Source organism: Tupaia chinensis, unplaced genomic scaffold, assembly GCF_000334495.1.
Source record: "Tupaia chinensis unplaced genomic scaffold, TupChi_1.0 Scaffold000361_2, whole genome shotgun sequence".
NCBI classification, from domain to species: Eukaryota; Metazoa; Chordata; class Mammalia; order Scandentia; family Tupaiidae; genus Tupaia; species Tupaia belangeri.
Window position 1 is genome coordinate 3,810,016 of NW_006159858.1, and position 15,683 is coordinate 3,825,698.

At 42.6% G+C, this 15,683-nt stretch overlaps 1 protein-coding gene and 1 pseudogene across 1 annotated transcript in view; both read right to left on the reverse strand.

The window, feature by feature from the left end:
• Positions 1 to 15,683, reverse strand: part of MPP4 (MAGUK p55 scaffold protein 4) — a 52,786-nt gene that overhangs the window by 30,203 nt on the left and 6,900 nt on the right. Inside the window, exons 4-10 of the mRNA XM_006153044.1 lie at positions 13,223 to 13,303; positions 11,369 to 11,500; positions 10,323 to 10,404; positions 9,121 to 9,206; positions 7,312 to 7,383; positions 6,699 to 6,895; positions 3,361 to 3,425 (exon numbers count right to left, since the gene is read on the reverse strand). Coding sequence (XP_006153106.1) covers positions 3,361 to 3,425; positions 6,699 to 6,895; positions 7,312 to 7,383; positions 9,121 to 9,206; positions 10,323 to 10,404; positions 11,369 to 11,500; positions 13,223 to 13,303 — 715 coding nt within the window. The remainder of the gene's footprint in view (positions 1 to 3,360; positions 3,426 to 6,698; positions 6,896 to 7,311; positions 7,384 to 9,120; positions 9,207 to 10,322; positions 10,405 to 11,368; positions 11,501 to 13,222; positions 13,304 to 15,683) is intronic.
• LOC114008618 (protein FAM8A1 pseudogene) lies at positions 13,360 to 14,466 on the reverse strand (annotated as a pseudogene).

Below are 15,683 nucleotides of genomic sequence, written 5' to 3' on the forward strand. Positions count from 1 at the left end.
GGTTAGCAAATGGCATAGTGGTTAACGTGCTGGACTCCCACATAGCCAACTGGGGTTTAAGTCATGGACCTTGTGTCTTGAAAATCACACTGGGCGCATGTGCATATGTGTCCAAAACCCCAGGAGGAGAATGGAGGAGAAGGGATTGTGGCATGGCCATCCCCCTGGGGGTTGGGGGGATGATTTCTTACTTTTCCTCTCATTGCCTCTCTGTCTCTCTCCAGTAAGCACATGTGCCCTATGACAAAAAATTAAACAAAGAAACTTTTAAAACACGGGAGAAATAACTATGATATCACTATGATGATTATATTATAAAAATGTTTCTGATACCATGTCAAGCTTTAAAAAAAGATAAATAGTATTGCAGCTTTTACTATAAGCATGTAAAATATGTATCTCTAACTGGAAGGTAATATGAAAATACTGTCAGTGACAAGAAATTGTAAGAGTGTTTTCCTTCAGAAATACTTAAGAAGATGTCATAGATCTTTTTGATAGAAAAATAAAGGAAAAAGCAATTTTTGGTTTAGAAAAGTGAGAAAAAATGGGGTAAGGATGTGTTATAAACTAGTCTGTAACACTAGTCCTGTTGTTGACTTCCGTGCTCTTTCAGTCTCCTCTTTATGCCCCCTCCCTTCTCCAGGCACCTTCATCACTTCCTTAACTCCTTCCCAAAGCCTGCCAGACCACCATTTCTGAAAGGCTTACTCAGAGGGCTCCAGCCAGGCTCTGCCCAGCTGACATACCCTTGATTAAGGCAGTCGGTAGTCCACAAGTGTCTATCACCATGGATCCTTTACTAACAACCGCCATTTGAATAATATCGTCTAGCAATCAAACTGCATTCCTTAAGTAATAATATCCATTTATCAAAGGCACCCATGACTATCAATCGGTGCTTCTCAACAGTGTGAAATTGAAGCCCTGTAAACTGATAGAACCCAATGAAGATTTGTGTGCAGCTGTGAAGCCTTGCTTGCCAGTCGATGTAATGCATGACAAGAGCTGCAGAGATCTTGGGGGACTTCGAGCTGGGGAGGGGTGACTTAAGGTGCCTCCATTACCAAAACATCTGTATTTTCATTAATGGTAAGCTTGTCTGAAACCAGAGGAATGAATGAATGTGGTAGGAGTTCAAGTAACTGGATGCCAGAGAGATTATCTAGGGGCAATGGGGACATTTAGAGATCTCTCTTGGCCAGAAAGTCAGCCCTGGGAGAGGGGGAGTGGGCTTCCCCAGGACTCACACAGTGGGTTTGAAGTAACCGCACACTTACACATGGTTGATTTATAAAGGTTGTATTCTCCTAAATTATAAATTAAAGTGCTTAGTTCAGCATATTTGATAAACTCAAATCTTGAATGAAAGGAAGGAATGAAGAAAAAAGGAGAGTGAAGACGGAGGGGGAAAGAGATGAACAACAGTTATAAGTGCATCTTTGGTAAATAACTTGCTAATAACCATCCCCGCACTAACATATGTATGGAGTTTTTCAGTAATTCTTGATGAATAAAATTGCCCATACCTCTTGACCCAGTAGCCTGACTGCCCTTGAGATTGTTTTCTATGGTTAAGATTTAAATAGAGCAGAAACATACAGAATAATGTTGATTGCAACATCATCTGTAACAGTTAATTTTTATTTTTGGAGGTTTTTGCTATAGGGTGCGTGCGCTCACCAAAAAGACAGAGAGAGACAGAGGGATAGAAAGCAATAAATCACCCCCCAAGGGGGATGGCCATGCCACAATCCCTTCTCCTCCATTCTCCTCTCGGGATCTTGAGCACGCACGCACACGCACCCAGCATGAGTTTAAGCCACCAGGTCTGGGACTCGAACTGCAGTCGACTACATGGGAATCCAGCAACATAGCCATTACGTCAACTGCTGGTTTCAACAGTTAAAAATAAAATAAAAAAGATCTAGTAGTCCAAAAAATAATGATCATGCTCCCTGAGAAACTTTCCCTATGAGAGGTGACTCTTTAAAATTAGTGGCTCCAACCCTGGGGTTCTTGGACTTAGAGATTTGTAAGGATAAGAATAGAATGATATAGAACCAGCTCCATATTTTGGGGTTAGCAAATGGCATAGTGGTTAACGTGCTGGACTCCCACATAGCCAACTGGGGTTTAAGTCATGGACCTTGTGTCTTGAAAATCACACTGGGCGCATGTGCATATGTGTCCAAAACCCCAGGAGGAGAATGGAGGAGAAGGGATTGTGGCATGGCCATCCCCCTGGGGGTTGGGGGGATGATTTCTTACTTTTCCTCTCATTGCCTCTCTGTCTCTCTCCAGTAAGCACATGTGCCCTATGACAAAAAATTAAACAAAGAAACTTTTAAAACACGGGAGAAATAACTATGATATCACTATGATGATTATATTATAAAAATGTTTCTGATACCATGTCAAGCTTTAAAAAAAGATAAATAGTATTGCAGCTTTTACTATAAGCATGTAAAATATGTATCTCTAACTGGAAGGTAATATGAAAATACTGTCAGTGACAAGAAATTGTAAGAGTGTTTTCCTTCAGAAATACTTAAGAAGATGTCATAGATCTTTTTGATAGAAAAATAAAGGAAAAAGCAATTTTTGGTTTAGAAAAGTGAGAAAAAATGGGGTAAGGATGTGTTATAAACTAGTCTGTAACACTAGTCCTGTTGTTGACTTCCGTGCTCTTTCAGTCTCCTCTTTATGCCCCCTCCCTTCTCCAGGCACCTTCATCACTTCCTTAACTCCTTCCCAAAGCCTGCCAGACCACCATTTCTGAAAGGCTTACTCAGAGGGCTCCAGCCAGGCTCTGCCCAGCTGACATACCCTTGATTAAGGCAGTCGGTAGTCCACAAGTGTCTATCACCATGGATCCTTTACTAACAACCGCCATTTGAATAATATCGTCTAGCAATCAAACTGCATTCCTTAAGTAATAATATCCATTTATCAAAGGCACCCATGACTATCAATCGGTGCTTCTCAACAGTGTGAAATTGAAGCCCTGTAAACTGATAGAACCCAATGAAGATTTGTGTGCAGCTGTGAAGCCTTGCTTGCCAGTCGATGTAATGCATGACAAGAGCTGCAGAGATCTTGGGGGACTTCGAGCTGGGGAGGGGTGACTTAAGGTGCCTCCATTACCAAAACATCTGTATTTTCATTAATGGTAAGCTTGTCTGAAACCAGAGGAATGAATGAATGTGGTAGGAGTTCAAGTAACTGGATGCCAGAGAGATTATCTAGGGGCAATGGGGACATTTAGAGATCTCTCTTGGCCAGAAAGTCAGCCCTGGGAGAGGGGGAGTGGGCTTCCCCAGGACTCACACAGTGGGTTTGAAGTAACCGCACACTTACACATGGTTGATTTGAGGCAGGTGTGAGGCTGGTATGGCTGCGACCACCAGAATTCCCTTTGCTTCCTACGCAAAAAAGAAATATACTGTGAGGGGGAGACAAAACCAATCCAGATTAACCTAGGTGGAACAGAACCATGACAACCACAGACAGATGTTTCCTAGAATTCAGCTGCCTCAATCCAAGTGAAAGGGTGACTGCTTCTCCATCTCATTGTTCATGAGATATTTTCAGAGCAAATGTGAAAGTTTTTCAGAATCAAAATGGAGTCATTTGGGGCCAAATAGTGGTTAGGGAGGTTCAAGTCCTGGACCCAGAGGCCTTAAAGACAAATCAGGCGTGTGTATGTGCATGGCCAAAATCCTGAGAGGAGAATGGAAGAGAAGGGATTGCTGCATAGCCTACCCTCCTGAGGGAGGATAATTTCTCTCACTTTCCCTCTTTCGGTTTCTGTCTCTTTCTGCTATGGTAAAAAAATCTAAAATAAATAAATAAAATCATTTTTTAAAAAAATGGAGTCATTTGTTTCAGCCCTGACTACATTACTGGGCCAGCAAGGCCATGGAAGAGGTGGTTACCTCCTTAAGTAACTATCCTACTGTTAGGACATTGCTTCAAATTTCACTGAGGAAACAAGAGAGGGTGGGGAAACTTCCACAAGCTCCTACCATATCCCCCACCCTCACTGTGTTCACATACTCTGCCTCCTCCCACCCCAGGTCTTATTGTGATGGATGAGCTGTCTATGGTCCTATCTCAGGACAGCCTCACTCCTATATTCTAGAACTTATCTCCTTCTGCCTGCTCAGGGACATCAACAACAGCAGTTCTCTTCTCTTTCTCCTATGTCATAAAAAGTTTCCTCTCACTGAATTATTCCCATTAGCATTATTATGCCCACTCCATCTAAAATATTCTCACTTGGGCCAGCCCATGGCCTTGTGGTTAAGGGAGCCAGATTCTACACAGCTGAATGTGTAGTTCAAATTCCGGCCTCAACAGCTTGAACTAGGTGCATGTGCATGCATGCCTCAACCCTTGACAGGATAGAGAAATAGAGAAGGGACTGCAGTTTGACCAGGACTCATGCTTTCTTCCTCTCTCTCTCTCTCTCTCTTTATGGTGAGTACACATATTCTCTGGGAAAAAAAACAAACAAACAAAACAAAAAAAAAACCTCTCAAACTACTCCATTTGCTCTAGTTATTCTGAATTGTTCTGCCCTGCTTTATACCAAAATGTCTCTAAGAGTTTTCTATGCTCAGTCATTAATTTCTTCAAATCCCACTCTAGTAAGGAGTTTGGTTCCACTGAACATACTCACTGGAGAGACGAAGAAAGAGACAGCAGGGTGAAAGTGGGGGTGACCATGCTGCAATTTCTTCTCCATTTTCCTCCTGGGATTTTCAGCGTGCATGCACATACAGCAGGCATGATTTTCAAGCCGCTAGGTCCAGGACTCTAACTGTGGGAATTCAGCTCCTTAATTACCACATCTGCTTGGGCCCCCACAGAAATCAGTTTTATCAAGAACATCAATGACCGCCATATTGCTAAATTCAATGGTCAGTTCTCAGTCCTCTCAGAAGTAGTTGACAAGGACACAAGATAGTCTTGATTTTCATCCTGTCTCAATGGTCATTTCTTCTCAATCTTTACTGGTTCCTTTTCTTTGTCTTGATTTCTTAATATCAGTTGAGCTGAGCCTTGGACCTCTTCTCCTTTCCTATTTTTTTTTTCTTTTGTATTTACTGTACGGTGCATGCACTCACCAGAGAGAGACGGAGAGAGAAGGTAAGTGAGAAACCACCACCCAAGGGGATGGTCATGCTGCAATTTCTTCTCCTCCGTTTTTATCCTGGGATTTTGGGCATGCATGCACTTCCACCCAATGAGTTTCAAGCTCTCTGGTCTAGGACTTGAACTGTGTAGTCAGTCATACAGAATCCAGCCACCTTAGTCACCATGCCACCAGCTGCCCCAGATCTCTTCTTTCTATCTTCATTCACTCCCCTGCTGATTTCATAGAATCTCAGTAATACAAGGTGAGAGTGGTGGGTTGGGAGTTCAACTCAGCCTTGAAAGACTAGCCTTTTTGTCTTAGTCTGGGCTGCTATAACAAAAACCATAAATTGGGTAGCTTACAAACAACAGAAATTTATTGTTCATGGTTCTAGAGTCTGGGGAGTTCAAGATCAAGACACTGAAAGATTTGGTATCTGGTGAGGGCTCACTCTCTGTTTCATAGAACCACACCTTCTATAATGGCTATGCCTTCACATAGGAGAGGGGGCACACAAGCTCCTTTGGCCTTTTTTTTATAAGGTTACAATGTCATTCATGAAGGCTCTGCCTGCATGATCTTATTACCACATAAATATCCATCTCTCTCTCTCTCTCTCTTTCTCTCTCTCTCTCTCTTTTTAAGGTTTTTGCCATAGTGTGTGTGCACTTGTCAGAGAGAGACAGGGAAAGGGAAAGTGAGGAATCCCCCATGCACCCCCCACACACACACCCCGCCCAGGGGGATGGCCACACCACAATCCCTCTCCTCCATTCTCCTAAGATTTTAGGCATGCACGCACACACGCACACTGTGAGTTTCAAGGTACCAAGTCCAGGACTAGAAACACAGTTGACTATGTAGGAGCTCAGCACCTTAACCACTATGCCACCTTCTGGCCCTGATAAATGCCTATCTCTTAATAGTATTGTACTGGGGATTAGGTTTTTTGTTTTTTTATTTTTGGGGGTTTTTTTTGGAGAGGTTTTCGCTATAGGGTGCATGTGCTCGCCAGACAGACAGAGAGAGACATAGAGACAGAAAGCGAGAAATCATCCCCCCAGGGGGGATGGTCACGCCGCAATCCCTTCTCCTCCATTCTCCTCTCGGGATCTTGGGCATGCACGCACATGTGCCCAGCGTGAGTTTTAAGCCACAGGGTCTGGAACGCGAACTGCGGTTGACTACGTGGGAGTCCAGCGACACAGCCATTACGCTAACTGCTGGTTCCCCTGGGGATTAGGTTTTGACATCCAATTTTTTTTCTTCAGGGAATCACAAACATTCAGATCATAGCACTTTTTAAGTTTAATTTAGTTTACCAGACGTTTTCCTCTCTTCTGGCTGATATGATTATTCTGGTCTCCTTGATATTTAAGATGCTTAGGGTATATCAATAAGTTGACATTTGGGTGAGAAACCAGTGGGTGTGTATATTTGTCCATCTGCTTGTCTCTCTTTATCTCATCTTAAATGCAGAAACAGAGGCCTTAGAAAAAACATTTTTGTTCCTGATGACCCATTCCTGAGTCTAGGAGCAATGAATTTTTCCTACCTCTTCAGAAGATGGTTTGAAGGGATTAGCCCAGCACAGGAAGCAAGGTCTGAAATTTTTCGGGCCTGCCACCAGAGGGCATCATTCTGGTCCACAATCTGGAGGATATCCCCCTTCCGGAACTGCAATCCAGCATCCATGCAAGGGATGGCAGGATCCTCCTGGGGCCAGTACTCAGTCATGGCACGCACGTACACCTGAAGGCAGGCAGGTACATAATGGTGCCATTAGAAAAAGACTTGAAACCCTTTCTCCCAATCCTCCACCTACTTCTACCTTTCCTTTCCACCCTCACCAAACCAGAGAACGTGCTTCCTGAACTGAGTTCTAAGTACTATGAAAAGAAGTGTCCTTGGGAATAGGATCTCCTAGTTCTGAGAAATGTTTCACCATTTTTGATATTGCTTCTTGACTTCTTGGTACCCCATTTCCTTTTATTGTATTCATTTACTCATCTTGTCTCTCAATTCGTTAGTATTGAAAAATACCCAATACAGTATTGAACACTTGTCTGACACACTGTAGAAGACAGTAACATTATGCATGTAGTCATTGTTTTTGTTATTTGAGGATTCATTGCATAAGCCTGAAGGGTTAATTAGTAAATTCTTACCGGCTTCTGGTTATTCACAGGAGGGTCAGAAACTGGAACCACCTTGAACATGATTGTACCACGAGACATAGCCTAAGCAATGACCAGGGAGCAGAATGACAAATCATGGATTAGGATTACTGGGGATCTAAGGATGGAGCTCCAATTGAAAGTGTCCATGCCTAATGTTGAACTCCCCCTCAGAGACTTTCTCAAGGGTTTAATTGTCACCATCCAGAAATGGAATATAGAAAGCAATTTAGCTCTGTGTCACTCTGCTAAAGTCTACCTGGAGGTGGCCCCTCCCAGCGACCTTTGTCTCACTGCTGATAAAAATACGCCACCCAGCAAGGTCTTCTTCCCATAGACCGCAGGGAAGAGATGAGAGCTCTGACTTTCCCTCCTCACCCTCAGTTAGTGTTTCCTGAACACCTGTTTCTGCACCAGAAACCCCAGTCTTAAGGGGGAAGATGAATGGCTCTTAATTTTTTTTTTATAAAAACTGACAAGCTTCCAACTAATTCTGGAAATGGGGAGCCCCTCAAACTGATAGAGCAAACATGAAACCTCACTGACGGGGGTGGTAAGAATCCCCCGTTACATACACTCATAACCATTATTGATCCCAAGATGAATAAGATGTCATTGCTACTCTTAGGAATTCCACAATCCTGCTATCCTGACAACTCCACATAAGATAACAGGAGGACTGACATGGGGGGTTGCACATCTATGGTCTACGGTACTTCCCTATACAGCTCCTAGCATACCACATAGAACCTTGTAGCAGTGGCTTGCAAAATATTTAGGTGCTTGCTATACTTTTTATAGCACTCCCCTTCACCTCAGTCTCTAAGCTATAGCTATGAAAACCTAGAGCTCCCCTGGGAACCCAGTTGAAGAACCATTGGTCTATGTAATATATATATAAACCTCAGGCCCCACACTTGAGAGGGGTAAACAGGTGGTAGTATGCTGTTATGGCTATTAACAGATAAGTGTTTCAGGGGATGGTTTGAGGGGTGGAAATGGGAACCCAAGAAAGACCACAGGCTTACATAATCAACTAATCAGTAAATCCCTACTTCCAGACTAGCCTCAAAGCCCAGTGGTTAAGGGAGCTGGATCTTACATGACCAACTGTGGTTCTGGCCCCAGAACCTTGAAAAATATACCGAACACCATATACATGCACGCTCAGGTCACAATAGGATGGAGAAATGGAGAAGGGACTGCAGCATTACTACGTAAGAGTAAGCAGGTGCTTTCTCACACCTCTCCCTCTCTTTGTCTGCCATGCACCCTCTGGAAATTAGAAAAAAAATCTAGTTCCAACCAAGGAAGAGTGGCAAGGCTGGCAAGGATGCCCCCTCTCCATATGCTGTTCTCTGGTGACTTCTTTCTTGCCCCTAAGTTGCCCCCAAGAAGAGGTTAAACAGATGTTACTGTATGAAAGTATTAGGAGAGCAAAGGGTGGATTGTTCAGGTTCAACTTGCCTCCAAAGTCTCAGTCTGCCCACCCAGGCTTCGCTTCCAATGGAGCAACTAAGGTGATGAGGGATATGAGCTGGGAAACCTGGCAGTGTTCCTGAGGCTGCAGGAGTGGCTTGGGAAGAATGATTCCCAGTCAGGGCCAGGACAACTGGAAGGATGAAGGAGCGAGGTCAACAAGCTATATGGCAGTAGACAAGGTCTGGGTCCTGGAGAGGGGCTGCTGAGTGGGACCCAGATCTCCATCACAGTACAGTGCACACATGAAAGCTTGGCCAGTCCAGTTCAACCTTAGGATTTCAGTAAGTCATGAACAAAAAGGCAAAGAGAAGATGTTACCAGAATATGGATCACTTGCTCAGGATCCAGTCCTTCAACTGAAATTCCATTCACTTCAACCAATTTGTCTCCAGCATATAACAACCCTAGGCAAAAAGGAACACAAAATAAAGAAAGGTACAAGGAAACAGGAGGAAAAAATAAAGGCAGCTATCCCAATACTTATAGCTGGCTAACCCAAGCACGCTCTAAAACTTTTCAATTTGTTATGAAATAATAATAATAAAGCAAACTGGTTATTCCAACCTACATGGGCACGAGAAATGTCTGGGCATTCCATTTTCCCACATCTTCGCCAACAGTTGGCATTAACTGATGGTGATATTTTTGCTAATCTGATGTAGTAAAATGGAACCAGAACACACTGGTAAGAAGATAACAATAGAAACAGAGAAGTCAGGGTCATTGAGTAAATGATAAATGAAAAGGAAAAAGAAAGGTTAGTGCACTAAAACAAAATGTGGAAAAACCTGGAAGTTAAGATTAAGCCTTGAGAAAGCTGAGGCAAAACAGAGAGAGAAGACAAGAAGCTGGATGATGTCATGGAACAAAACCCAAGGACAATGACAATTTCAAGAAAAGTATCAATAGCAGTAAATACCTGTGGTAAAGGAGTGAAAATAAAACTGAGGGAAAAGGAAGGACCAATGGATTTAGCAACTAGGAAATCCTTGCTATTTACAAGAAGGTAGGGGTGTAAAACGTGTGAGCTTCACAGGCTGCGGGGTGGTGAGGACATGGGGTTATGGGCAGCAGGAAGAGAATCACTCATTTCAGAAACAAAAGCAGCAAAAGGACAAATTTTGGCCTCTCATAGAAAGAGAAAGCATGAGGCATTTCAAGATGTGGAACAGCCTATGCTTTTTTGAAAGTGAAAGGAACAAGTAGAGAAAAAAAGTTAGGAACATAGAGTTGAATCCTGGCTCAAATGGTGTAATCTTGAGTACATTAATTATTTAATCTCATTGAGCCTTAATTTTCTCAATGATTAAGTGGCATAATAATACTTACCTCGTTTGGTTACATGATAAAGTCAACTGAGAGAATATTAATATAGTGCCTAGAAAGGGAAGGACTCAATAATATGTCTCTGGAAAGCCCTGATCTCAATTAGGAAAGAGGAGTTTCTCCAGAAAAAAGACTAAACGATCAAGGGCCTCCTGTTTTTCTAGTGATACTTGTATCCCGCTGCTCCAGCTTACCACTCCTCTCAGCCAACCCTCCATGGATGACTCTGGCCACCAGGATGTCCCCTGTCATCTCATGACGTTTGATGGTAGCTCCCTGAAGAGAGAATACAACGGAATCCCTCTTTTACCTAACATGACCATTATTTGGTGGCTCCCCAAGTCAATGCAGCTCTGGTATTTCAGATGAAGCTTTTCATATCAACCAGGGAGAGGGAGGCCATGCAGTTTCCTGTGGTCCTTTCAGACATATCATGCTATCAAAAAAAAAAAAAAAGACCAGGGGCCAGCAGATGATGTAAGGATTATGGCACTGGACTCCCCGTATGGCTAACCATGGTTCAGGTCCCAGGCCTGGTGGCTTGAAAATCACACTGGGCACATGCATGTGCATTCCCAAGATTCCAGAAGGAGCATGGAGGAGAAGGGATTGTGGGGTGGCCATCTCCCCTGGGCGTGATTTCTCACTTTCCCTCTCACCCCCTTTGTTTCTCTGTCCAGTGAGCACATGCGCCCTAAGGCAACAACCTCTTAAAAAGAGAAACACTAAACAGAAATCTTTCCTTAGTGAAAACATCACAAAGGGACCTACAGATAGCATAATGGTTATGTCACTGGACTCCCTTGTAGTTGACCATGGTTCAAGTCCCAGACTTGGTGGCATTTGTGTGTGTGCCCAAAAAAATCCCAAGAGGAAAATGTGGTGCTGGACTCATGCATGGATTAATGCTGTCTCAGGAGAGGCTGAGTCTAGTTCTCCTGAGGAGCGTTAGTTCTTGAGAAAGTGGAATGCAATTTCTCTCTGTGTATGCCAGCCAATCTCCCTGCTTCTGCTGACCATGTTGTAAGCTGGCCTGATGTCAGTCTTATACCTTTCGATTTTTCAGCCACCAGAATCATGAGTCAAATAAACCTCTACTCTTTACAAACCATTCAGATATTTCTGTTAGCAGTGCGATAACAAACTAGTACAAAGAGAATCTACTCAAGTAACTAGATGAAACTTAGTTTACAATTAAACCCATATAATTCTAAATGAAAAGTTAAAAAGAGTTTCTTACCAGGGGCTGTTGGTTTTTAACCAAACAAACAATCCTCATTGCTTCCTCACTCTCAGGAATATTGTCTGGCAGTGGGGGGAGAAGAGGTTCAAAATCTTTCTGAGCTACTGTGTCATGAGCACTGAGCAAGGCCTGGAAACAGAAAAGGAAAAAGGGAACAAATGTCATGCATGGGATACAGCTATATAGAAGCTGGCGACTCAGCACTTTGTAAGATATACATTAGACACCAAGATGTACACATGCCAGGCATAATTATAAGCATATTATGTGGATTAATTTGATCTTTACAATAATTCTATGAGTCAGGTATATTTATTGTATCCAATAGACAGGTAAGAAAACAAGGCACAGGGGCCAGACAGTGCTACAGTGATAACACAATGTTCTGTGAGTCCAACCCACGTGGAAGAGTTCTAGGTTGGCAGCCAGAGACCTCTCTAAGCATGCCAAGCATGGGTATATCCATGATCCAGGACTGGCTGAGGCTGGGGGTGGATCAGGTGTGAAGACTCTGTTGGAGGGATCAGCAGATGGCATAACAGTTATGTTGCTGGACTTTCACATAGTTGACCGCAGTTCAAGTCCCTGACCCAGCAGCTTAAAACTCATGCTGGGCGCATGTGCATGCGTGCCCAAAATCCCTAGAGGAGAATGGAAGAGAAGGGATTGCGGCATGGCAATCTCCTAGGGGAGGTGGGGTGCGGGGGTGATATCTCACTTTCTGTCTCTCTTGCAAGTGCACGTTCCCTATGGGGGAAAAAAAAAATCTGTTGAAGATGCCTGTCTCTCTCTCTCTCTGTGTCTCTCTCACACACGGAAGAAAGAAACTTCTAAAAAAGAAAAGAAAAGGAAACAAGGTACAGAGCATAATATATTTTCTCAGTTTTGCTAAAATGTACTATTTCATGACATCCTCATTTTCTGGAATGCCATGTAATCTGTGGTGATCCTATGGCGTTTGAAGTACAAAATAACTGGAGTGATATTTTCCCTAATTAAAGCAGAATGTGGGGCAACTAAAAAATCTTGCTGGTTTAATTCATTAGTAATATCCAAGGGTCTGTGCAGAGCAGAACTGAGAAAGTAAGTCCTGGTTTAAGATAGGATCAAAGAGTTCTTTATAATAGTCCATTATTTTAAAGTTTTACTTCCTGGGACAGGGAAGTTGTCATTCTACAGCCCTGCCTGAAAATATCAGTGGACAGAATTTAGTTGAAACTCACAGAAAGTTCTCTAGATAGTGCTTGCTGTTATCACTGGGCATTTGATAACCAAAGGTTTTCTTATGAACTGAAATGTTAAACTCATAAATTCCATTCCTCCAAATGCAGGCATCTAAAAGATGTAGTTTCTTGATAAACTGATCCCTAAATCTGTAAGTACTAAGAGATAGGTTTCTGTTTTGCAACCAAATGTTCTTCATATTCTCCCTCACGTGGATTGCCATCATTAGACCATATTATCCGAACATCTTCACATACTTTATCCAAAACTTAAAATATTCTCAAGTTAAAAGGAAGTAGGGAGGTTATTTCTCTATAACTAGAAGCTATTCCGATTGCCACTCTCTATCCCTAAAGAACTTAACAGAGACAATGATTTAGTAGAAGAAACAATACACTATGGAAAGTTCTGGTTGCCTCCTATAAATATAGCAGGCTCGGTTTCATGATCGACCACACTGAGCCAGTCACATGTGAGTCTCACATATTTATGTGCAACCTGTTGGTCGCCCATGTAGAGTAACAGAACATTTATTCAGAAAGCACATTTTCTATCACGGTTATTTGTTTTTCCCAACTTTGTCTAAGTGCCAGATGGATACATCTTTTCTATTTCAGCAGTACTTACCTTAAAGTGTGGACCCCGGAGGATTCGTCTCAGCTCTCGGGTTTCAGGGGATTTATGGATTCCACGTAACAACTCCATAACCTAGTTTATGGAAAAAACGTCCATTATGAAATTAAAAAAAAAAAAATCTTCATCATCTAGTTAGCCTCATCGAGGCTGGATAACACATATTTACATAAATGATAAAGTTTCATTTGGAGATTTCAAAACGGAGAATGCTTTTAGCAAATTCTAATGGCTTAGATCTTAAAGTGTTATTGTCCATTGTTAGTTATGAAACCACTTACCTTGTTTTTGATCTAAAAATGTTAACACTTGAATCTAACACATTTGTTTCTCCTAGAAAAGTTCTTTGGCGTTCAGGTAAAAGCAGCATTTTCAAATTAGTCACCTACATCACACCAAAGTGACTAATTTTTAAATCATCAGTTAATGTAACCCAGAGATATTGATGGCCTTGATACATAATTTAGTCTTGTCATTATTCCAGAGAGTGTGGAATTCAGGACTTTCTTGAGCATCACCTGATCCTGTTTTTTTTTTTTTTTTTTTTTTTTTTTTTTCCCCCAACGGCCCCTGCCATAATGTCATAGGCTGTTCGATTACGCTGAAAAAACAGCAGTGTGAAGGAAGAAGGGAAAACGAAGCAATAGAAAAATTCTTGATCGGAGCTCATATAATGGACCTCATAGAAACAAACCAATCATCTGTATAAAAGAGCTACAACCATCATTTTCTGCAAGTCTTCCAGTGACGTCTCACCTATTTCTTCTATTCTGTAATATAAAAGAGCGAACTTAGAGATATCCTTTATCTCACAGGGATGCATAATGCTTAAGACAATGGTTAAAAAGAAGAGAAGAGAGAAACCCACCATCTCTGCCATAAATCTGTGAGCCAAGAATGAAATAATGCACTCTCTGCCTGCCTGCTCCCCCGTGTTGCTCCAGCTTTGCGAGAGTGCCCACTGATCCTGCTCTCCTCAGTGGAGTGGCCTGCATTGACCTTTGCACATGGGCAGCTTGAGGTCCCAGGCCTGTGACTCTGGCGGGGGCTGAGCTACTTGTAGAAGCCCTCGTGACAGGGTAGAAGGGGTGGTAGTAACCCAGTTTGAAGGGCAGTGTCCTGGCAGGGGAGGCATTAGCCAAGGGGTGGATGGGCAGGGGCAGCTGGGGGCCACAGTAGGCTGGGAAGGTGGCTCTGCTGCTGTACCTGGTGAGGTAGCTGCAGCTGCCAGCCAGCATGGAGAGCTGGGGTGGTCAGCCATCCTGGCTTGTCCCAGGGCTCCTCGCCAGAGCTCCCTTTCTTTTTATCTTTAAAGTAGGGACCAAAATCCTTCCTTATTGAGGCCAGCAGTTGGTGTGGTGGTTGAGGGTGCTGGACTCCCACATGGCCTACAGTGGTACAAGTCTCTTTTCTCACCTTTTCTCTCACTTGCTCTGTCCCTCTCTAGTCAAATTTAAATTAATTAATTAAGTTAAATAATAATACTTTTCTTTTTTCAGTCTGAAAACAGTCACTCTGTTTATTTACCGTCCAGATTACGAAAATAATCATGGTGGATACCTTTAGTTCATCCTTCCAATAAGTCTGTGGATCTGTTTTTCTCTATTGCCAGCATCTCCACCTTCTACAAAATAGGTGGTCTTTTTCTTTATTCCACCTCGTGGAGAAGATCATTTGAAGGGCCACAGGAAGTTATTTGCTTCTTTGAAGCATTTTCCAACAGCATAGATTTCATGAATCAGATCCTCCATGCAGATGATGCCGAATTTACTAAGAGATCGCGCAATCAAAGAGTTATCTGTCAAAGCAATTCGCTTTTCATTGATTTTGCGATAACCACGTTTGTAGATCAGTTCATTTACTGACTTCAGGTTTGGGTACCCCCATGCAATATATGGTTCCACAATTCTCAGCATGTTAATTGAGGCCTTGTTGAGCTTAACAAAGGTGCCACTGATGATCTGGCAAAGACGAAGAAGCTCCAACACCTCTCGAACCTTTGGGCTCACTGCATTGATACCTCTGATCCTGATGACAAATGCCAGTTTGGGTTCTGCAGGTACATAGAAGTTGCCAGTTCTTCTGGCCATCCAGACCATGCGAATCTCAGTTCTGTTCATCTGTCTATATTCCTTATGATAGTGCTTAGCTTTTTCATAGATAAGCTTCCTCCTTGCCTTTTGAAGCATCTTTTGAGCAAACTTTTTTTCTTGGGTACTTGATCTTCGGTTCCACAGAATTCTTTAGCTTTTTCTTAAGGGTTTCTGGCACAAGAACCTTTTTCTTGGTGGCATCCACTGCAGCAGGAGCCTTGTTCTTGGTTTCTGCTGCAGCAAGAACCTTCTTTTTCTTCTCTTCAATGCCCTCCATGGTTCCAGCCAGAAAAGAGGAAATTCAGTAAAACAATTATTTTTTTTTTTTTTTTTTTTTTTTCTTTTGGGCAACTTTTCTTCCC